This window comes from Ictalurus punctatus, chromosome 24 (assembly GCF_001660625.3).
Source record: "Ictalurus punctatus breed USDA103 chromosome 24, Coco_2.0, whole genome shotgun sequence".
In the NCBI taxonomy this organism is placed as follows: domain Eukaryota; kingdom Metazoa; phylum Chordata; class Actinopteri; order Siluriformes; family Ictaluridae; genus Ictalurus; species Ictalurus punctatus.
The window spans coordinates 10,735,122-10,759,106 of NC_030439.2; the positions used below are offsets into that span (position 1 = coordinate 10,735,122).

The window sequence follows — 23,985 nt, forward strand, 5'->3', positions numbered from 1 at the left end:
TTATACCGTTGGCTCAAACATTTTTGATTTATTTAAGTATGTTCATACTGATCGTAATAAAGTGCTTCAGCTGTCTTATTATTGAGGATTATCTAAAGCTGCTCAGTGTCATTCAGACAGCACGTTCTGAGTTTTACCATCATGCCCTAATATGTACATTTTCTCTCGTGACTCGTCTTATTTGCGGTCACAAAAACAAGTCAATAGCACTCAGACTGTTGTGTATAAAAGCTTTATTTCCTCCACTCTGACTCACATCCCTGTCAACACTGCAGGTACATCTAGAGACTTCTGAGCTGCTTAAGTGGGCAGATAAAAATCTGGGCAGTCTCCATCACACGTTCCTTTCTGATGTGACATTGCAGAAAGGCTGAGTGGTGCTGGTACATTTCATATTACCTTCTGCCTGCTTTGGAATATTTATAAAGGGCACCCACATGCATGTTTATGCTGTTACAATTATGGCAGTGCACTGAGAGATTATTTACATTTAAGAATTAAACTATCAGACCATACTGTAGAAACACCAAGAAGAATTTCTACCACTAATATTAAACTGTGCAGTGTTCGGGCATATTCGTCTTTAGCGATCAGGTTTTCTCTTCCATCTTTAGGGTCTCCTGTGGATGTTGTCCCTCTATGCTCTCTCTGTATAATAAAAAATACAACATATATCTTGTAATTTGTCTTATAATTTGCGAATTAAGTCTTTTACATGGATGGTAACACTTGCCTATAGAAGTATAGCTGCTGGGTCAGACTGTTCTTGAGTTCTTCAAGCTCTTTTATCTTATTTATCTGTATCCGAAGTTCAGTTTTCAGTTCTCGGCTGTTCTCCTCTAGGTGGTCTATTGTTACCTGGTGGGGGGGAATCATGTACATTTAGCACATTATAATTTAAGATAATTATAGTTAAACTGTTGGTTTAGGAGAGCTATATGACTCAACTATTTGTCTCAACACATATCGAAAGTGTAGGCTTATTTGAAATGTTGTATATAGACTCGGTTACATACACGGTATTGCTCCACATTTTCCTTTCTTTGCTTCTCCATCAGATAGATGCGCTCCTCCAGTCGGGCCCTCTCTAATCCCAGCCTCTGCTCTTCCTCTTTCAGGGGCCCCAGCTGTGTTTTCAGATCTTGACACTGCTCCCTGTACTTTATTAAAGCATCAGCGCTGCTTTGTCGTCTCTTTAGTAATGCCACCAGTCTGGGTTCATACCACTCCTCCAGTGCTTTGATTCCACCCTGCAGGTACTGCTGTAGGTCGAGGGATGCACGTCTGCTTTGGGACAGGTACGAGTGTGTCTTGTCCTTGCTGGATTCCTGGGTCATGTTGTCCATCTGATTTTGTAAGGCCTGCACTTGGCTTTGGTGTTCAGAGTTAAGCTGATTAATGACTTCAATCAACTTCTCAAAAAAGGCCTTCATCTCATCCTAATTGAAGAGGACAATGCAGCATTAGACATTGTGAATTGCTATGAAATGTATAGGGAGCATGGGATATTTAAAAATGTGTATTAGGTGAGTGCATCAATATTTAAGTGCAATTGCATACTATACTAGGCACTTAAAAATCCTTCTAGCACTCTAAAGGGTTTTTTGGTTTGTCCCTATGAGGAGCCAATCTGAAAGATTCTATGTAGAAGCATACAACAAAATATTTCCCGTCGAAAAAGGTTTCCAAGTAGAACCCCATTTGAAAGTTAAACCCTTGGAGAATATAAGTGAAATCTGCAACCCTTAAACATTTTCCATAACATTAAAACCACCTGCCTAATATTGTGCATGTCCCCCTTGTACCATAAACACAGCTGACCCGTCAAGGTATGGACTCCACGAGACCTCTGAAGGTGTGCTGTGAAATCTGGCACCAAAAACGTTTGCAGCAGATCCCATAGATCAGACTTTTTTGTCTGGCACATCCCACAGATGCTCAGTCAGATTGAGATCTGATGCCGTCCCTTCCCCGTATAAGCAATGCAGATGCACCTGGCCATCCACATGATATAAAAGAACACATGATTTATCAGACCAGGCCAGCTACGCAGCCCCATACACAGCAAACCGGGATGCCTGTGTGTTCAGCCAGCATTAACTTTTTCAGCAATTTGTGCTACAGTAGCTCTTTTGTGGGATCAGACCAGATGGGATAGCCTTTGATCCCCACACGCTTCAATGATCCATGGATGCCCATTAGCCTGTCACCGGTTCACTGGTTGTCCTTCCTTGCACTACAGCACCTGACCTGGAGATTCTCTGAACAAGTCGTCAATCGATCACAATGTGGCCCTTGTCAAAGTCACTCAGATCCTCATACTTATTCATTTTTCCTGCTTCCAACACATCAACTTTGAGAAATGAAATCGACTTTTTTTTGCTGCCTAATATATCCCACCCCTAGACAGGTGCCATTGAAATGAGAATCAATGTTATTCACTCTACACCTATTCAATTTTATTTGTATAGCGCTTTTTACAATAGACATTGTCTCAAAGCAGCTTTACAGAAATATCAACATCAACCTGTCAATGGTTTGAATGTAATGGCTGATCGGTTGTGTGTGTGTGTGTGTGTGTGTGTGTGTGTGTGTGTGTGTGTGTGTGTGTGTGTTTGTGTATATATTATATACATACATACATACATACATACATACATACATACATACATATATATATACACACACATATTTATGTATATAAACATTTAAAACATATATAGCATTTACCTGTTCTTCATTCAGCTGCTCCACTTCTTTCTGCTGTATGACCAAGGTCATCTGGCTCTGTGCACAATCTCTGGCAGCAACAAACAAGCGTCTCTTGAAGAGTCGCATCTCGTCCAGTAGATTCTGTCTCTGCAGCTTGGCCTTAGACAGGAGCTTCTGGGCCTCCTCCAGCTCACTTCTTAAGGCATGAGTGTCCTCCTCCATGGGCTTCTCCAGCTCCAGAAGTTCCTGCACCAGCTCTTCTTTCCTGTGCTCCAGTCGTCTCACCTCCTCAATGCAGCTCTCAAATGTTGTCCCCAGCTCCTTTAGTTCCATGGGTGCAGACAGTTCTGGTCCTGTTTCAACGGTGATGTCTTCGGGCTCGAATACTGCCATAGATTCTGCTGTGTCTGAAATATAGTCTTCATAATCGCCACTATCCTTGAAGCAATTTGTTACCAAAATGTTCTCTCTTTCGTCGAAGAAAGCCGGTAGAGTAGATTTGGTCTCATGGGTGGCTTCAAATTCCTCTAACTGTACCAGCATCTGTCTCATAAGTACATTAAATTCAGCATTCAAAGTTTCCTGACATTTTTGTGAATAGGTCATGGAATCATCAGGAAGAGCAAGGGCAGCCTCGATCTCTTCCAAGCAATCTTCAAAGTATTCTTCTTCATCTTCCTGAATAAATAATGGTTCGTGCTTTTCCTTGAGCTCGGACAGAGACCCACAGGGTTCCTCCAAGTAAATGTCTTCTTCAGCCATGTTCAGTTTATTACCTGTGGATAATTTTTTTTTTGTGCTGAATTATAGGCTATATCATAATTTAGACATTTACATACAGGTACATTCTTAAATAAAAGTTAATCCTAAACAGATTTTTGGTCTGTCCCTTTAGGAACTTTTTTGTAGAACCTTACAACAGAGGGTTTCCCCAAGTAGAATCCCATTACAAAGCTTAGCGCTATTAATTATCCAAAGAAACATGTGAGATGTGTTGAACTTGTTATGAGAAGACTTGTTTTTGACTTGTTCCCTTAGCAACCATTCCTGCTTGGTTCTCAGTGATGAGAGAGATCTTGTTGAACAACATTAATGTTTGGATGGATTGTGAGTACATGGATAAGGACATAAGGCTGAGGGGAATCTAAGCTCTGAGAGGCATGTGGGTCATTTAGCAGCAGCTGCACAAGCCTAATGAACAGCTGATTGATGATAAGCCTACAGACATAAATGCAGTACTGAGCAAAGCTCAGATGAAAATCTTTCAAATTATTTTAAATGTAATTTTAGCTATTTTACATACTGTTATATGTGGTCCATTATAACAATATACATCCATTTATTTGGGAGGTGATGCATCTTTACAGATGATGCATGCTGAAGTTCTCATCGGTATGGCCCATATAGCCCAGTGACACACGCTTGAACCTCTATTCCAGCTTTAGGGTATATGGCTGCACTCTTTTCCATGTGTTCCCTTGGGAGAAAATGTGATATTACTGATATGATACCCTAAATGGTCCAAGAGAACACATCCCTGGTATATGGGGTCAGTAGGTACAACAGCGGACTCAGTGGGACCTCAGAAAGAGCAGCTGCCAGCCATGGACACAGGCATTGCACATTCCACAAGCGGCACACTTGCAAAACGTCCACCACAAACAACCGCCCATGATCACTTTATTACGAGGAACATCCGAAATGTACATTTAATTTTTCCATTGTCTGTTTCTTCCCTGGTGCATCAACAACATATCAAACAGATTTGCAGTAATAACATTTGCTTGAGCAAATTTGTCCTAGCTTGAAATTGGCCAAACTTTCATTCAGATCCTTAAAAGGTCAAGCGTTAAGCTCTTGCACGATTGTAACTACACTGTGTCAGTGCTACACAATTACTTATATACTACAGTGACCTAGATTCATTCAAATGTATTTTGTATAAAATAAGCTAACATGTCAGGTACTCACCACAGTCATTAAGTTTCTTTCCCCCCACAGTCTCAGAGCAAGATTCAAGTAGTGAGAAAGAGCCAGTAGAACTCAGAAAGTAAGGGAGAGACACAGGACATCTGGTTTCTTTCTCCCAGACTGCCGAGTCACCCAGGCAACGTAGGCTCTGTTTACATTTATGAATAAACAGTAGGAGGGACGAAATATGAGCTAGTTAAACATAGAGCAAACATATTAATCTGAGCATGTACAAAGAGGTCCACTGGGAGCTGACCAGCTGACATGAACCAATGAGGCTCCAGAAAGAGCATTTTATGTAAATAAATGTCAGCAACCAATTTAAAGTGTATTGTTCATGACAAAGCAGGAGTATCAAATGGGATTTGCAAAAGGGCAGTCAGATAAATGTGACACTACGATGTCCGGGGAAAAACAAAGGAAGAGCTGGCTGCAAATCTGTGGCTGTGTTCAAAACATCATACTGTTGTACCAACTACTACATCAAGGTCTTCTGCTACCTCTGTTAATGTGAAGTAAGCTTCACTGACGAGCCTTTGACTTGACTCTTGAATAATCCTAAACGGTGACCTAGACTACAACATGGCCTAAATGCCTGGCTATCATCAAACATAACTGAAGCTAACTGAAATCTATCGCAAAACAGAGAGGTAACCTGAGGAGGGAGGACCCATGAAGACAAAGTGTATGTCTTGTAGCAAGAGTAACGGTTCTGAATTCCCTCCATACCTGTTCTATGCCACAACTACTCTAAATATACACTGTACTTTACACGGCCTGTCAGAAGACAGAAAAGGATACTTTGTTACTTTGTTTCTCTGTTCACTTGATATATAAAAGTAAATCGTGTACCATATGATTTACTTTTATATGTAGGAAACACAAGTCATTTAAGCACTGCAATTTCCAGGATTAGACAGAAATCAAAATAAAATGAGTATAGGATAAACATTTCACAACAATATCAATAATCATTAATTAATATCATGAATACGCATTAAAATACCTCTTAATGGTTGAATGAACTTTTAGTTCAGCAGCAATTTACTATGCATGCAGTATGTGACATATAATGCATAACTCTGTTATAATATGATTTTCTCTGGCCTGTTTTATTTCAAAACTGAGCAAAGAATTAGATTATATGGATCAGCCTGTGATCTCTTGAGAGAGGTTTCCTGGTCATTATTCTGATTAGTGATAATGACCGTAGAGTAGACAAGGAACTCAAAATAAATGAATAAATAAATGCAGCATTAGCCTTGGTAATATGTATACCCAATTATGCAATTTTTGCGTTTAAACACAATAAAATGAACAAAAAATAATAAACAAAATATTTTTACTTTTATTTAATGAAAGTCTATATGTATACTACTGGTTGATGTTGGACATGTCTGCACATAGAAGGGTTTTATTTTTTATTAAAAATTATTTAAAGAAATAATAATAGACAGTAATACTATGAAATACACAGATGGAATTTATACGTACTGTAAATCCTTAATGAACCTTTGCACAAATTATACATCTTCTCAACCAGCTTCATGAGGGAGCTTCACCCAGGAGGCTTTTCTTAAAGGTCACAAAATAGACTGAGCCCTCAGTGCTTCTCCTAATTTCTGAATCTAAATGACTTGCTTGGGAAAATTATCATTAATAAGGTTTAATTCAGAAATAAATGTATACACCGGCATTTACTTCACTATTTATATTTGTCTTAGATGCAATTTCAAGCCTCGTCTTTAACATTTCTTTAAGACAATGAAATGTACAAAATGGGTGACAAGTTAAAGGAAAAAACAAGTGTCTCAGTACGTTGTTGGACCAGCATGAGTCACCAGAACAGCTTTCAATCCTGCTTGGAATTGTACAAATCTCTGGAACTAAACTGGATTGATAAACATCATTCTTCCAAAAGACTGGTCTTTTGACAATGGTGGTGATGAACACATCCCGTAATTCTCCCATAAGCATTCAATTGGGTTGTGATCTGAGTGAGTATATTTACATTGTTTTCATATTCATCACACCATTGAGGAAGCCCTAATACCCTGTGCATGGGAAAGGTCTTCCTAGAAAACAGCACTCCCATCAGGATAGAAAATCATAGGATAAAGCTGATCACTTAGAAGAACCTTTGCTGGCAAATCATTTTGTTTGTGTTCATTTCTTTGTCATCCATTCTCGTGTGCCCAAACCTTTGAGTGGTAGTGTATTTCGTGAAATCTAATGAAATGTATTGTAAGAAAAAATGTTAAGAGAAATGATGTATGAAAGTACACATAACTTACATAGAAGTGCATAGAAGTCATATAAGTGTCAAACAGGTGTACATGAGCAAATGGAAAAGATCACTGGCTTCCAGGGGCTTTCCTGCAAACTAAATTCCCAGGGTTCCCAGTGGTGTGTTTCAGCATTATGACCACAAAGAGGTGCTGCTCAGCTTCTCTTTACCCAAGACAGTAATTTAAGTGTTTCTTTGTTTGTTTATTGTATTTTAATGCTATTATTATATGTGTCACTAGATTTTATTAATTTACTAATATAGTGCGGCTACGGGCTGGGTCAAAAAAAAAATCTTTAATTACACGTATAATATAAATCAACAACAACAACAATAATAATTATTATTATTATAACGTGCAATTGATTGATTCAATATTCAATTTTATTGTTTTTTAATGAAGTTTAGTTTAGCGTTAGCATTAACATTTGGTGTTAGAATTGTTAAGCTGCTATTAACTGTCATTCTGCAGTTATTTTACACGTTAGACCGTTATTAATCCCTTAATATGTCATTTTCATTCTATAAGATACGTACAAAGATGTCTTATATTTAAGAATATTAATAGTTTTTGTAAAATGAAACCCCAGTGTCTCATCTTTGATTCATTTCCTTTCACATTTTAATCCTTTGGTCAAACTGTGCTTTTCTTTTATGACCACCGAGAGGCGCTTAGTTTCTCTTTTCATTGCACATCCCAAACCTGAGCACACAGTGAAGGCTATGTAGCAATGTGAAAAAATCCCAGTCCCCCACTCTCTGCCCTCTCAAGCTCTCATCCATGCAGATTGAGCCATAAGGACCTGTGAATTCCTCAGGAATGTACATTTGTTTCAGAAGGGTGCTCTCTTACACTGCAGATCTCTCGGTGCTCTCAAAGACTCTCTCACTCCTCCTGAATTGGGCTGGGTAGCTTTTCCCTTTCTCCTCATCCTCTTTACATCCACACCAATCTGTGTGTCTGTGTGAGTCTGTAAGCTCTCTCTCTCTCTCCCTCCCATTTGTCTCATTATTTCTCTTTCTCCTTTGAAACACAGGTTGAAGAAAACCTCTCTGGAATGCAGCAGCACTGCAGCTGTATAATAAACCTGTGTTGAGTGAAGGTTCAGTGGGTTTCATTTGAATTTGACAAAACAGACAGAAAAAAATTAAAGGTTCAAAATGGGTTCATTTTATTACAGAACTGTATCTTCCTTTATTGCAACATTTGTTATTTGTATCATTTTAAACTTGAGCTAAAGTACTGCTACTGTACTTTTTTTTTTTTTACGTCTACAATTGATACAACTAAACAAAAAATGTTCTATACCTGAGAAATGCATTTTTTGAACAATTATGTTAACTAATCAAGTGAGCATGTTTCCAGCTACATAATTAGCTACCTAGTAAAGATGCCCCTTACACATTAACCTGACTGTTACCTATAGGGTGTATCAGCAAATAATCAACACAATAGACAATAACTACCAAACACCAAAATTATTTCTTAATACAGATGTATTACATCCAAAGATCTGGATAGTTAGTGTAGCTCACTCAGATAATGACTCACCTGTAGCCTGTGTATGTTATTGCAGGTTAAATGGTAAATCAACCTTAGTGGTTCTAAGAACTTTATATTGTTTCTTAATCACACACACAGCCATGCAAGGTGCTAGCATGCCATCAGGGGCAACTTGGGATTCAAAGGACACTTTGGCATGTGGAGACATGTAGGCTAGGGATCGAACCACTGAAGCTGCAATTAGTAGACAACCTGCTCTACCGTCTGAGCTACAGCCACCCCAAACTGCCCTAGGTTGTATGTGAAATGCTGATGCCTCCTTGGGTAATCTGCAGATCATTATCACATTGTTTCCTTTGAAGTAAATGTTATTTTTCAAATGACATCCTGGATAAAATACATGATTAATGATGAGCAAAACTAAATGTAGCACAGTTGTATGTTTTATTATTATTATTTTTTAAAAACTCAAGTAAAAGTACTATTATTAATTCATCTAAAAAAATTTGAAGTTACAGTGAACCATGTACAAGTATTGTAACGAGAGTGCGTGTAGTTTGTTACTTTTCATCCCTGTATTTGAGTTATGTGTCTCATGATGAAGGTCACATTCATTTCTCAGAAATCACATCGAGTTCATCTGTTTTCTACAAATTGTCTTGTAAACTTGATTGTTTATAACCATCTCTAAGGCACATATATTAGAACACTTGTCTGGTAATTGTGATGTAAATGATGGAATAAATTATGATAAATTATAACAAGTTAGGGACACACCAGGTTCAGTGCTTTACTTAATCACTATATATGGTTTTATCTGGTAAGCGTAACTTTCACTGGAAAGAAATCTTGAGTTAACATCTTGTCCCTGGGTCCTAGAACAGGTTTCTAGTTAACCCGATTGTTTCAGACACTCCCTGCAACAATGTCACCTCAATAATGATGACAGTGATAATGAAGCCTTTGAGGCAGATGACAACAATCAAACCTATCCTTGTCTTTCAGTCAGCTGCCTGGTAAATAAGGGTTTTTGGAATCGTGTCACCGTTAATGTTCACAGTGAATAAGGGCATGAAGGATGATGGTAAAAGACCATCAGTTACTACATGTCTCTCCATATTTAATTCAGGTCAGCATGTTTTAGGTGGAGAATGAGAAAAGATAATCCTATGTATTGGCTATAAATTTTAGGATTTAGAATATAGATTTCAGATTAGACATAGCATATGCTGTAAGTTTTAGAATTTTTGAAAAATCAATAAATGATCTGTAAGTGTACTCTAATCATGTCATCATATGAAAATCTCATGTCACTGCTAATACTGGGTTCTTTCTTAGGGAATGAGAAGAGGTGATTTGATTAGATATATTGCGGTAGCATTCCTAACTACACCTCTTAGTAATGTATTTATTCAAACTCAACTTTTTTTTTTTTTTTACACCCTTGCTGCTCTGCACCATGTTACTGCCTGCACTGATGGCCATGAAGATACCAAAAATATAAAGTTGTTGGATAAAATTTATGATAGAAATAAAACACAAGGGCACCAAATGTGGAGAATGAGAATTTATTGAGAATGAGGGAGACCAGGAACACTGGACTCAGCTTGTGGGATGTCACTCAGGAGAGACGGATCAGCAGTAAGATGTGCTAGGGAGTGTCTAGGCCTAAGTCGTGCAGCTGTAAGGGAAAAAAAGAACAAAGTCATACTATACTCTTTTCCTCATAAAAAGAAGGCACCTCTAGGGAAAAACAGGCAAAATTTTAAGTATACATAGTTAACAGGTAGAAGGTAAAATATAAGCAATCAGCATTTAACCAGTGTGATCAAAACCAGCAGCTAACACCACTATAATATTAGCCGCATTAACCCACATAACCACATGAGCAGGTATTTCTATGTAGCTCCGGCCTGGAAAAACGGAGCCTTACGCCCCATACTTCAGTTACTCATTTACTTCGAGGCGCCTAGAAGAATGGCTTTGGAGTCTCTCTCACCGGCCCTCCCTCCGAACACTCCTTAAGGATCACCCCAACAGCAGCATTATAGAAGTAGTCGCGACTAGCAGCCCGACAATTGGTGAGTACGACTGCCGACACTATGGGTATGTAAAAGTTTCTATCAGGCAATTAACCGAAGATGGCCAGTGAGTACGCCAGAATCAGTTTATTCACAGATATCCACTAAATTAGTGATGTGATGCTTGGAAAGCCTCAGAGGAGAGAACGTTGGATAAAATTTATGATAGAAATAAAACACAAGGGCACCAAATGTGGAGAATGAAAATTTATTGAGAATGAGGGAGACCAGGAACACTGGACTCATCTTGTGGGATGTCACTCAGGAGAGACGGATCAGCAGTAAGATGTGCTAGTTGATAGCGAGCGTTCAGGTCTAGGCCTAAGTCGTGCAGCTGTAAGGGAAAAAAAGAACAAAGTTATACTATACTCTTTACCTCATAAAAAGAAGGCCCTTCTAAATCAGGCATTACATAGCCTCAACAGAAAAGGGAAGCACACACATACACACACAGACAGAGAACATATAGAATAAACTACAGTGAATAAACAGTCATTTACAGTTTAAGAATCATACTAAACATATACTATTGACAAATAAAGAAAAACATACACTTACCCATGATGGAGAAGAAAAGTACAAAGACAGCTAAGGTCCTCAATCAGTGATGGTCAGATCAAAATGCCATAATAAGCAGAAGTAGTTTTTAAAAAAGAGGAACTAGAAAAAGGGCAAACTTAAAAAGTAAGAAAAAAAAAACCTTAAATCTCAAACATAATGGTTTTCGAAAATTCCAGAAAATCAACTATAATAGTTTTCAGAAGTATCAGAATATCAGAAACAATGGTTGTTGAAAGTTTCAGAAAATCAAACATAATAGTTTTGGAAAAAAAACTAAAATTCAGACTTTATGGTGTGGAAATCACTCAGAAATCAAATGTATTGGTATTTAGGCAAACCAGGGGTGTTTCCAATGTATATAAGGGAGCCCCGTAACGGGAGTTTTTTTTTCCAGATCTGTTTGGGACGTCTCACTGTGTGGATCTCGTGTGGTGGACAATAAATTGTACCCTTCCTTTTCTCACTCGTGGTTCTTTGTGTTTTTCTTCATCCACAAGCTGATCTGATGTAAGTACTTGACTTTGAAACTTATTAATCTTTAACTTTTGGAAAAAATTTGCAACAACAAAGTCCATGATCCTTATTTATAGTCCATCTTACTACAAACAAACATACAAATACCTTGGTGCCTTCAATGAACAGATCATCAACATTACACAAACCAGACAACAAATGCGTGATAACACAGTGCTGTTCCAAGCTACCACTTTCATCTGATCCACATACAACTGTGAAACTTCTATTAACATCTGAGAATCTGGCTTCCAGAACTGTTATTTAAATAAAACAGGGCGCTCACTCACACCTGATTGTAATACCATTGATTGAAAACACCTGACTCTAATTTCACCTTCAAATTAACTGCTAATACTAGAGTTTCACATACTTTTGTCACACTTACATACAAGAGATGTAATATTTGAACATTTTCCTCAACAAATAAATGACCAAGTATAATATTTTTGTCTCATTTGTTTAATGGAGTTCTCTTTGTCTACATTTAGGACTTGTGTGAAAATCTGATGATGTGTTTTGGGTCATATTTATTAGGGTTCACAAACTTTCACTGACTGAAAGCAAAGAGATTCCCTATGTTTTTCACAATACCGCACAACAATTGACTGGCTAGTCTATTATTCATTAGCACTGTGATGGGGAAAAATGCAACAATGGTTCAAATACACATTCCTACCATTTACTGTGATGTCATAACCACAGAACAGTAACAGAAAGAGGAGTGAAACACCATTCAACATAGAGTAGAACTATTTATTTCTGCTTGACTGTACTAGTTAGATCTGACCCATCATGGACCTACAAATCCTCAAAATTTTAAGTCTTGCAATATATATAAACTCACAGGGATGAGTTAAAAAAAATATTAAATGTTTGCTCTTCTGTGTCTCTGCCTATTGTAAATTATTTCCATTCTACAAATATTCCATTATAAATTGATATATTGTGACATGTTACAGACAAAGGAAAGACCAGACCATTTTTCCAGTGAGCAAGGTCAGTGTAGGTTTAGGCCAGCAGCGTTCCTGAGCAGAGATCCAGAAATAAAGGTCTACATGGAAAAAGACAAAAACAAAACAATGTCCACATGAGCATTAATGTCCTGAATAACCACATCACCCAATGGAGCCTGAATACTTTTAGACACTCAGTTCAGCATGAGGATTGCACATACTGTACAGCACCAGTAAAACATACTGTATATATCAGACTACAATGAGTAAATGTGTTCAGGCTCTCTTAGTGCAGGCAATAATTAAACTGTCTAGAAAAGGAAGCAGCGCAAACATGTCTCTAACCTAAAACAAAACACCCACTGGTTCAGCTCCACAGTTTCAGGGATGTGGAAGAAAAACGGACACAAACATTTTGTCCGGTCCTTTGTGTGGTGCAAATGGAGCAAGGTGGAGGAATTCCAGGACATTCAGCCTCTCAGTGTGCCCCGGGGATGGCGAGGCCCGAGAGAGAGAGAGAGAGAGAGAGAGAGAGAGAGAGAGAGAGAGAGAGAGAGAGAGAGAGAGAGAGAGAGAGAGACAGAGAGAGAGAGAGAGAGAGAGAGAGAGAGAGAGAGAGAGAGAGAGAAAGAGAGATATAGAAGGTCATCACCAGGCCTGGACATGTGCCTATTCCTCTAAACAGAGAACTGAATGAAGGAATAATGAAGCAGACTGTATGTCTGATCTCTCAAAAGTCTGCTCACAGTAAAAGAAACTAAAAACAAATGTGTGTGTGTGTTTGTGTGTGTGTGAGTGTGTGTGGGTGTGAGTGAGAGAGAGAGAGAGAGAGAGAGAGAGAGAGAGAGAGACTGTGATTCATTTAACCTTTTTCCACTTGCTAATTGCTGCTTTTTCCAGAAAAACTTTCAAAGATATGTTTTATATATTATTACATCTCCTTCTCCTCATATACCTCATGAATTTATGCCCCCAATTAAATTTTTCTGTTTAGTATTTATCATTAATAATCCTTCAATAATATTGTGATTCCTCTCTGAATTATATTTTTGTTGTCTATTCATTATATAAAGTGTGGAAAAATTATTATCAGGTGTGGAGACATCACAAATCTATTGGGTAAGTGAATACTCCCATGTTTATTTTTAATATCACGCTCACATGTAGAAGACATGACAGTAACCAAAATGTCAGATTTGATCTTGAAGCTATATCTAAGAGTGAGGACTTGCATGCTAGCGAGGAAATTATCTATAATGTTATGTTAGCTACCTAGCACAGAATGTTAACCGACTAAATAATTGAAGGTAACAAAACTGATCTATAATTAATTTATAATGAGCTAATTATCTGGTTAAGTATTAAAGAAAATATATAACAGTAGGCCTTCTAAATGGCCTATCAAATGAGAGATTTTGTTTAGCAGTATACGCTAATACGAAACAGATTTTTCTCTCTGAATAAGACAGGAATAAATAACCAACAAACTTTAGACCAGTACATCAGCAATTATGATTAAAATCAATAATTAAAATGATTATCCCAGATGCATATGCTTGTATAAGAAACCTACCTAAACTAGTTATTTGTCCACAGATGATTTTCTGTTTATTCACTTGTATGTTGCATTTATTAAAACACCACTTTTGGTTATGGTGATCTTCAATTGTGTTTGCTCTCACAGAAATACAGAATTTGTATCCATTTTTTATCCAAGCATATTATGGCAAGCATGGGTGTGTGTGTGTATCTCTAAGGCCGCACTGACAACAAAGGGATTTTATTTACCTCTAAAAGGAAAGGTGAAATCCTTCAAATCAAACCTGGCCAAGTAATCTGACAGTGTAGAAACAGGTCTGTAGATTTTTTTGGGAAACATCCTGTCCCCTGTGGCAGACTTTAAATCAGAGCTATAGGTTTTTGTTGATGGACATTTGAGAAGTATTAAACAAGTAGAAATGATCATTTTTAACAGAATGTGAAATTGTAAAATGTGAAATTTACTCTGATGTTACTGATGGTTCAGAATTGGGTAGGACGCTAATGAATTAATAGGAATGAATTAAATAGAAATGGTTAGGAAGCTAATGAAATAATAGGACTTAATCTTATTTGTGCCTTCACCTCTGGCTTTTTGAAGGGCATAAAGTGCAAAAATGTATAAATGATATGTCTCATAATGGACCAAAAGCTAATAGTATTCCTACTTTTAACCCTGGAAGTGTGCAAGAAAGAAATTAACTGAAAAATTGAATATGGCTGATATGACTTACTTACTTAGTACAGACAGTGTATTGATGTTGCAGTGAGACTATGGCTGCATCAAACACTGAGACACAGTAGTTTAAAGTGGGTGTGAGAGATGCACAAATGTGAGCTCATGTCTGTGTGATGTGCACCAAAGATAGACAGCTTTGCTAGCTATTCTTTTATCTAATAGAAGTGTGTGTTTGCTAATTACGTATATGTGGTACAATTCTCTCTCTCTCTCTATCTGGGTGTGTGTGTGTGTGTGTGTGTGTGTGTGTGTGTGTTATCAGCAGAGCAACCCGATGGTGCAGACGGAAATCCAGTATGCAGAGGACAAAGAGAGGAGCAGTGGGATAATGAGGAGTGGGAAAGGGGGGCTTAGTCCTGCTGGCACATGGGATTTCCTGCTTGTTGCCTCAGCACTGATCACTGTCTCTCTTGGGTGTGTGAGCAGTGGAGTTGTAGTCTGAAATTATAGTCTGTAGGTTTCACTCACTGTCCACTTTATTAGGAACACCTGTACACTTGCACATTCCTGCAATTAGTGAATCAGCCAATAGTGTGGCAGCAGTGCAATGCATAAAGCCATATATCAAACATCATAATGGGGAAGATGTTATCTCAGTGACTTTGACTGTGGAATGGTTGCTGGTTTGAGTATTTCAGAAATTGCTTGTGTAGTTTAATACACAACAGTCTCTAGAGTTTACACGGAATGATGTGAAAAACAAATGTAGAAATCAACACCAACGACATCGACAAGAAAGCCTCCTCCTCAAGTCTAGCCGCTCTTGTTACTAATTTCTATGCCAGAAATAACCTTCAAACATAATTCAAACAGGAAGGAAGCTACTGAAGGAAAACTATTTTGCACATTTGACCTTTGTGTGACATTGGCCTTATTTGGTCAATTCCAAAATCTATTCAGTTCATCCGCTGGTTACAATGATAAGTCCATAAAAATCCCACAAACATTCAATCACTCGTTCTTGAGATATTGTGCTAGGAAGAATCTCAAATCCTGGACAAACAGACTGACAGATGGACACCCAAACAGACCAAGGGCAAAAATCTTACCAAATAGTGCCAAAAAGTGAGCCTTGAGTTCCTAAACATGAACATGTAAATAACTTATTTGTATGACAAACTGGAAGCAAACTATTGAAGAAGAAAAAATCTATTCAGTACATCTGCTGGGTAACACTTTACAATAAGGGTACACACATAAGCATATATTAATGAGTGAACTAATGCTTAAATGATGATCAATTAATACATATTTGTGTACCTTTATTGTAAAGTGTTACCATCTGCTGGTTATTATCATAATTCTGAATAAATCCTACAAACTTTCGAGCAGTCATTCTCGAGATATTGCATTAACAGGCATCTCAGACAGACACACTGACAGACAGACAGATAACCTGAAAGGATAATGCCTCCAGCACTCAGTGGTGGAAACATAAACACATCCAGTGAGTATCAGTTCTGTGGGTGGAAATGCCTTGTTGATAAGGGAGGTCAGAGGAGAATAGCTAGACTGATTCGAACTGACAGGAAGTCTACATTAACTCAAATAACAACTCTTTACAACTGTGGTGAGCAGAAAAGCATCTCAGAACAAACAGCACATCAAATCTTGAGGCAGATGGGCTACAACAGCAGAAGACCACATTGGGTTCCACTCCTGTTAGTAAATAGCAGGAATCTGAGACTATATTGGGGTACAGGCTCATCCACACTGTACAGATGAAGCATGGAAAAACATAGCCTAGTCTATATCCAACATTCAACTGCCCAGTTTAGCGTTCTTACCTGACAACTCCAGGGTCCATGTTTTGTGAAGTGTTGCATGTTCTCCCCTTGTCTCTGTGGGTTTCCTCCAGGTTCTCTGGTTTCCTCCCAACTTCCAAAAACATGCCAGTAGGTGGGTGTGTTCCTACCCCTGCCCAATGTTCCTGGGATAAGCTCTGGATTCAGCACAACCCTGACCTGACCAGGATAAAAGTGTTTTAACAATAATAATATTATCAGTATTCATTTATTGAAGACTCCATATTAAAGATGGACTTTTACGATTTTTTTCTATACTTTGGTCCTCCATATGAGAAGGGTGCACTCTAGGGAGACACTAGAAGCTGGTTAGTTAGTGAGTATGTCAGAAGCATGTGCGTATTAGTTTATGACACAGAATGTGCATTTTCCTGGTTGATTGTTAAGCCCGTTTTGTTTTATTTCATTGCACTTGGCCGAGCCCCACACGAATTTATGGAGATACTAGAGATCCAGATCCTTTCTGCCTCTGGATGGAGCTCAAATCTTCTTTAAATCCAGACTGCTGGGACTACGGCTGCTCCTAATGCCATACAGACTTCATATAAATCCATAATGAACTTTTTCACACTAACTGTTGTTACCCAGATGAGGATAGGTTCCCTTCTGAGTCGGGTTCCTCTCAAGGTTTCTTCCTCTTAAAACATCTTAGGGAGTTTTTCCTTGCCACCGTCGCCACTCAGTGGCTTGATCAGTTGGGATAAATTCGCACCTTTAATATCTGTATACCATGTTGATATTTCTGTAAAGCTGCTTTGAGACAATGTCTATTGTAAAAAGCGCTATGCAAATAAAATTGAATTGAATTGAATTGAACTTGGAAAAAGTTGGTTTTGCCAGATCAAAGACTGCACACAAAGTTCAGGATATGCCGGTGGTTAATGTTCATACACAGCTGCACAGAAATGAACTCTGCTGTTAGTACCCCATAGTTTTACCAGAAAAAAAAAAACTTTTTGCATGAAATAGCAGATGACTGTTTTCTTCATAGTTGCTATAGCAGCATTTAAACATTTCAATCTGTTTGGAGTGACTAAACTTGAGTTTGACTCACTCCAGCCCCACCCTATATACTTATGTACTGGGGTTCTCCTTCTCCCATTGCCTCTCTCTTTATTCTGCCCATACTCTTGTTGTCAGTCTCAACACTAAAATACTAAAGTGTCCAAATAACACTTCAAGCAAAATTCCTGAAAATGTCTCTCTGGATTGGAGCATGATAAAAAAAGATTGAGATAGTGATCCCCAGATAGCACTGATTTACTCAATCCAGTCTGGTCCAGTCCAGTACAGGCAGAGGCCAGGAGCAGAAGAGCTCCATCTGTGCTTGGAAAAGTCAAACAACCACCATGAAAAAAACCTCCTCCACTGTTTACAGTGCATCTCGGATCTTCTTAGATACATATCCCAGTCCACATCATTCCCTTATCTGTGTTTAGCTTTAAATCTAGTTAAATTTTCACTGACTCACATGAGAGAAAATACATTAACCAATACCTCCAACATGGTTATGTTCAGTGAAGAAATACCAGGTCAGCACCCAGCATTAGAGGGTTGCAGTAATTCAGCTGTAAGTCTAAAATTATAGCTGCTATACGTGCAGAAAGAATGTACAGAGGACAGTTAAATCACAGTAAGATTGATTACTAGTGCTTAGGATGAGAGCAAATATTTGAACCTAATACATCTGAGTATATCTGAATAATCCACCAAAACAAATCAAGCACTATGCAAAGGTTTTTTTTGTTTGTTTGTTTGTTTTTTTTCTGATGGATCCATTTTCCAAACTTTCCCCTTTAATGTAATGGTGGAACCTTGCGATTTTAATATAAAACTTAAATTGTGTTGCAATGTTTGGCTCTATTTTCTAAAATGATGGAGGTGATGCCTGCATAATTGAGCAGTGAGCATCTATATTTTGGTGGAAATTACAAAACAGTATGGAAGGATTCATTAATGGACTCATTTTCAATATCAGCATGAATGGAGTCTTGCATTCTGGTTAACAAAATGTTTTCATCCTTATTCCATCGTTATATTCAGTCTTCATTCTGAAGATGGAGAAAAGTAACATACCAGATGCAATGCCACATTTAAAGACAACCATAGACGTTTTCTTAACTCTTATATCCATGAAGTAATGAGCTACCCAAGCCCAAGAAACAGCTTGAGGTTGTATCCAAAACACAGTGTAGGAAAAAGTAGAACACACACACAAAAAAGAAATGCTGGTAGTCAGAATAAAGAAAGGATTGGGTTAATGTCTGAATTGAATGTTTGCATAGAATGCTACCTTCTGAGATGCCTTCTTGTGACCAGTTTTATATGCAGCAATATAATATCCCATAATCCTGTGTGTCAACTTGAGTGCAGCAACCAAAAATTGTAGCAAAATCCACAGAATGGAAGCAGCTTGTGGTCATATAAATAAGGTGTTTGTGACATAAGGTTTTATTTCTGTTGAGAAATAGTAGGTGTGCTCACATAATATTTATTTTATTGTTTCCCTGTGGTATTTCATCTATCTTCTTGGGCTAGCAACCATTAACACTCATCCATTTCGAAGGCAGCATACTGTATGTCATCAAAACACATCTCAAATCATTTCCTCTTAGATATTTTTGTAAGTATCAACACACTGCCTTCTAAGACACAAACTCTGTTGATATGTCACAGTTTAAAGGTGTAATAAACAATTTTGGAAGAAGTTAGCTGAAGCTAGCTGTTTAGAGTCTTAAAAATCTAAACAAACGAAGTCCCTCCCTTCAGTGTCCCCTTCGAAGCCACTCCCCCAACTAACCACTAGGGTAAGATGCCTGAAAACTAGTGCAAGAGGGGTATGTTTGGGAATTGACAGGGAAGAGAGATACCTTCGGTGATTGGTTGGATGTTGATGACCCACATGATTTGCTTTTTCTCCCGTTTAGAGCCTAGGGTGCTTCAGAGACCAGAGTTTCTCTTCTTTTCTCCACATATCCCACCTTTAACCATTTCACTCACTCACTCCCACTCACATCCTGATCAGGGTCATGATTAATCCAGAGCCTATCCCAAGAACACTGGGTGTGAGGCAGGAATACAACCTGGATGGCACACCAGGCCATTGCATGGCACATGCGAACACATTCACATCTTGGGGCAAGCCACCTACTAGCATGTCTTTGGGAGGAGAGAGGAAACTGGAGAACCTGGAGAAAACCCACATGGACACAAGGAGATCATGCACAGACACTTGCCCAAACTCAGGTTTAAACCCAGGACCCTAGAACTGTAACCGCACAGTTATTTTAAATCCAAAATCTCCTGTCCTATAATTTGCTATCCAAAAACGCACCACTGTAATTCATTTAAATGAGAATGGTGTGTTGATAGACAGCGCACACCGGTGCATGGCGATGAAGATGATGATGCAATCTGTCACCCATTAATTATTCTTTTTTTTACGACGGGGACTGATAATCAGGTGTAATCACCTGACACAAATTAATCTACTATATGGGACAAGAAATCAGCCCCAGCCTTGGGTCGTTATTAAGACATTTGTTAAAAGCAAATAATCTGATATGGATGCTATTAAATTAATGCTTACCTACATTGCTGTATTTCTGTCTTTAAAAGCCCTGCTAGCCCATCTATACCAGCTTCCTGTGCACACCAGCAACACATAAGAATGTGCTTTTGACAAATACAAAAAGTTCTTGTGGATGTGGGTTTACAAACTGTACTGCTCTGTACATAAACCCCACACCATTTATAATATGAGCAGGTACACAATGTGAGAGCCAGCATAGAGCTTATGGCCCTCTCAGATTGTAGTGGCAAGCTCAGCTCTACACCATCATAACCCTATTGAAACCAGATGAGCCCTGCTCCATTTCCCCATCACTGACTCCAATGTGGTGTGCCATCATTTGCCTGCGTTATTCTTAGTTTCTGATTTATAGCTTCACTCCACTGTGAAACAGCAGAAAATAGCCAATTAATGCAATGTTGCAGTCAGGAAGTTCTAGGAAATATTCCTTTTTAGGTATTTTTGTATTTAAAAATGAAAGAATTAACATCCAAATCAAACACACATGAAGTGCTTTTTATCCATGTGTAGAAGTTAATAAATATAAACACGTGTGTCTTTATAAGAGAAGGAGACACTTTCTGTTTTTGACCACTCCTTGAGTTTGTGTGTGACTGTGAGATAAGTAGGTTGTTAGGTCATGGTTTGTCACGTGAACTGAAAAGTGGCAGCTCATATTTCACCTGTTGAAGTCTGACTGTCATTCACAGAAATGAAGATTGAAGTACGTATTTTTCCTGCTGAAGGAGGGATGTATGATCCTCTTGGTTTTTCCATCATTCCTTTATCCAGATGTCTGTTGCTAAAACAGAAATGCTACATAAAGTTAATTATAAACAGATGCTAACCAGACGTCAGCTGATGGTACAACAGGCAACTACCTGAGAAACCTGAGCAAGCCATAGAAAGGAAGAGTGAAGAAATACAAGACATGAAAACAAGGAGGAACAACAGAAAAGCTCTGTCTGAGAGCAATGAGAAAGGCAGAGAGGGGTGTGCGTGGGTATGAGAGAAAGACAGAGAGAGAGAGAGAGGAGGGAGAGTGTGAGACAGGGAGGCAGTCTGTCATTGTGAAACAGCACTGGCTGGAATACACATGTGAGTTTGCAGTTCCTCTTTGCGAACTTGAATAGAGGCCAGTGCAGTCCTGGAGCTGGAGCAGTCAGAAGGGGGAGGACTGACCAGCATGGAGCTTCAGTCACCCCAAAAGAGCTGAACAACAGCACAGCACAGCTCCGACGAGACAGAGAGAACAAGGCAGACAAGAAAAGAAGGGAAGATCCCCTCGGAAGTGTACTTGTATGTAGGTAATATGTATGTATTCATGTCAACCAGCATGTAAGTGTGAACTATTTGTGCTAGAGTAGAAAAGGTCCTTAGTTTAGAACATATAGAGTCTGTAGTATATCATTCTGACTGTATTTAAGCTTGTGAACACAAGTTTGCGTGTTTAAGGGTGGGTTTCGGGATGATTGTTTGCACTGGTGGGTGTATTCAGGAGTATGTTTCTCATTTGAGCAGCTCTCATCTTCTGCTTCTGTGATGCACACAATTGCATATTGCAAAGACTCTAAAAGCTACATCCTTCAGCTCTGAGAGATTTTTGCCACAGGCACACTCCTGCAAAAAATAACGTGCTTGTGGCAAAGCTAGGAGTTTTCTACTACATACCTCTGACAGGGAGGGGGAAATGAAGGTTTTTTTCCTGCATTTTTTGTCCCTTACTTTCTCCCATTTTGTTTTTTTCCCCCCAGTTTTCATGACATGAATAAGATTAAGAGGATTAGTGAGAAGGCATTTTCCCCCTAAGGATGACAATGTTGCTGAGGCTACATTTTGAACATACTGGAAATACTGGCTAAACTGAACTGCATGTGAGCCATGGACAAAATGACCCTCAGTCTCTTTCACACGTTCCTCCTTCCGTGTCGAAACACAGACACAACACAGAGCACTAACTTTGGATTTGATATTATTGCTTGAGCAAGCTAGCCACAAGTCAGGATTGACCACATTCCTGAATTTTTGGTCCCTTACCACTCCTTCCTCGTGTTTGTCTTGACTGTCCTGTTAATCTGTTAACCATAAAGATGTAGAAAATTCCTTGCATTCAGGCATTTTAGCCTAGGCAGCAGGTGTAGCATGTGCATGTGACGGGAGGGTTTTGTTTTGAACAGATACCTTCTGTCAAAATCACTGAATACACCTTTACAGATGATTACAGATGATTAAAAATCAAGGATCATTTTCCTTTTTTTCCACCTGCTATAATAGGTGACGGGATTGGAGTAAGTGAAAGGTGAGGATGTCCAGGAGCAGCTCCACAGGGGACCTGGTGCCCAAGGACATCATGGAGATGCTGGCCCTGCAGAATAAAATAACAAAGAGCAGGAAGAAGCGTGGCTCATCTCTGAGTCGGACTTTCAGCTGGTTTAAAGGCAGTAAACCAAAGAGGCTTGTCAGTAATGGTCAAAGTCGGTCAGGGAGGTTGGGAGATTGGACGGGAGAGTGTACTACCACCAGACAGGATGCTGACGATCATGACGTTTCCAAAGGTAAGTCACATTTCAGATGTTTCTGATGTTTACACTTCATAGTGGTTTCATTTATCCACTTCATATATATCTTCTCAGGCCCTGGTATGGTATGGCAATGCCTAAGGCGTTTTGCTTTTTAATTTTGAGAAAAATTTTAAACGCATATGAAGATATGTTTTTTGTTTGTGGTCTGGTTGCTCACTTGGCTCAGTCTTATTTCAGAGCGTTGTTATGTCAGTTTAAAGAACATTGTTGATTTGAAGTGTGCAAAGTCTGTATTTCAGCCAGTGGTGACACAATGTGTGAGACCTCAGAGTTCATCCTCTATAGTCTATCTTAAAAACCTGCTTGGTGAGTTGGTGGACTAACCAGATCAGTGGCAAACTGTTTTTTTTTTCTTTTGCATGAAATATACTATATAGATGTTTGAAAAAATAAATATATTATAAAATTACTGTGCTATTCGAATGTAATGAAGCATTGTCCATGGAATGGACAAAGAATGCTTGAAGGTTTACCTGGATGCTCTCCATGAGTATAAGATCATATTGGATGCATTAGGTTTTTGAGTTTAACTACTTATACTGGATTCCTATCTTCTATTCAGGATGAAAAATTTGATTCAGGCATGCAATAGAGAGCAGGCAATGTGAGCCAGAATGTCGACTGGGCCATGCGAGAGAGGAGGGAGATTAAAGACACAATGCTGTATTGATCTAAAGAGATGAGAGAATGAATTCCTTATTAAATGCCTTTAAAAAAAAAAAGAGCACACACTCTCTTTCTTTTTCTGTCTCTTTCTTCTTTTCCTCTCTGTTCTCACAGACAGTACAACTCCTGAACTGCAGAATTACAGGGAGGTAGAATTACACATGCATACAGTTAGCCAATTCAGCTATTCATTACTGCTTATTATGCTATATTGTTTACCCCACTGCACATTACTATGTTCTTTGAACTCTGGTGTGAGGTCTAATATGGTTTAGGTTGCTAATACACTTGACAAACTTGCACTTTCAAGATAAGTAAAGGAAAGTGCTCAATAAAAGCCACAGCAGTAAAGTTGGTAAAACTTTATTTTTAGGGGCCAGTGGTAGCTCAGTGGGTAAGAGGTCGGACAACTGATCGGATGGGCGTGAGTTCAAATCCCAGCACTGCCAAGCTGCCACTGATGGGTCCTTGAGCAAGGCCCTTAACCCTCTAATGCTC

At 38.7% G+C, this 23,985-nt stretch overlaps 2 protein-coding genes and 1 long non-coding RNA gene across 8 annotated transcripts in view; 1 reads left to right on the plus strand and 2 right to left on the minus strand.

The window, feature by feature from the left end:
• Positions 1–216: 216 nt before the first annotated feature.
• On the minus strand, positions 217–4,830 carry sync (syncoilin, intermediate filament protein). The gene is made up of 5 exons (XM_017455060.3): positions 4,684–4,830; positions 2,731–3,488; positions 1,017–1,439; positions 734–858; positions 217–648 (listed from the first exon to the last, which is right to left on the minus strand). The coding sequence occupies exons 2-5, from the start codon at positions 3,472–3,474 to the stop codon at positions 591–593; spliced, it is 1,350 nt and encodes a 449-aa protein (XP_017310549.2). The 5' UTR covers positions 3,475–3,488; positions 4,684–4,830; the 3' UTR covers positions 217–590.
• Positions 4,831–10,161: 5,331 nt separating this feature from the next.
• LOC108256892 (uncharacterized) overlaps positions 10,162–23,985 on the minus strand; it is a 47,746-nt gene continuing 33,922 nt past the window's right edge. For all 3 annotated transcript variants that reach the window (XR_006980953.2, XR_008393377.1, XR_006980954.2), the window contains 3 exons: positions 16,651–16,827; positions 12,610–12,683; positions 10,162–10,889 (listed from right to left, as the gene is read on the minus strand). This is a non-coding gene — a long non-coding RNA (uncharacterized LOC108256892). The remainder of the gene's footprint in view (positions 10,890–12,609; positions 12,684–16,650; positions 16,828–23,985) is intronic.
• The window catches only part of kiaa1522 (KIAA1522 ortholog), a 41,086-nt gene continuing 38,265 nt past the window's right edge, over positions 21,165–23,985 (plus strand). The window contains exons 1-2 of one of the 4 annotated variants that reach the window (XM_017455152.3): positions 21,165–21,553; positions 22,514–22,794. In XM_017455152.3, the coding sequence (XP_017310641.1) occupies positions 22,545–22,794 (250 nt within the window). In that variant the 5' untranslated portion in view covers positions 21,165–21,553; positions 22,514–22,544. The remainder of the gene's footprint in view (positions 21,554–22,513; positions 22,795–23,985) is intronic. The other 3 variants (XM_017455153.3, XM_017455151.3, XM_017455154.3) reach the window with 3 other exon arrangements.

What these genes read in the sequence shown, in the direction of transcription:
- sync (XM_017455060.3), bottom strand. Translation starts at nt 3,474, where the DNA reads ATGGCTGAAGAAGACATTTACTTGGAGGAACCCTGTGGGTCTCTGTCC. An exon ending in AAAATGTGGAGCAATACCGT is followed by an intron (nt 859 to 1,016) that starts GTATGTAACCGA and finishes CCCCCCCACCAG; the next exon opens with GTAACAATAGACCACCTAGA. An exon ending in CAGCAGCTATACTTCTATAG is followed by an intron (nt 649 to 733) that starts GCAAGTGTTACC and finishes TTTATTATACAG; the next exon opens with AGAGAGCATAGAGGGACAAC.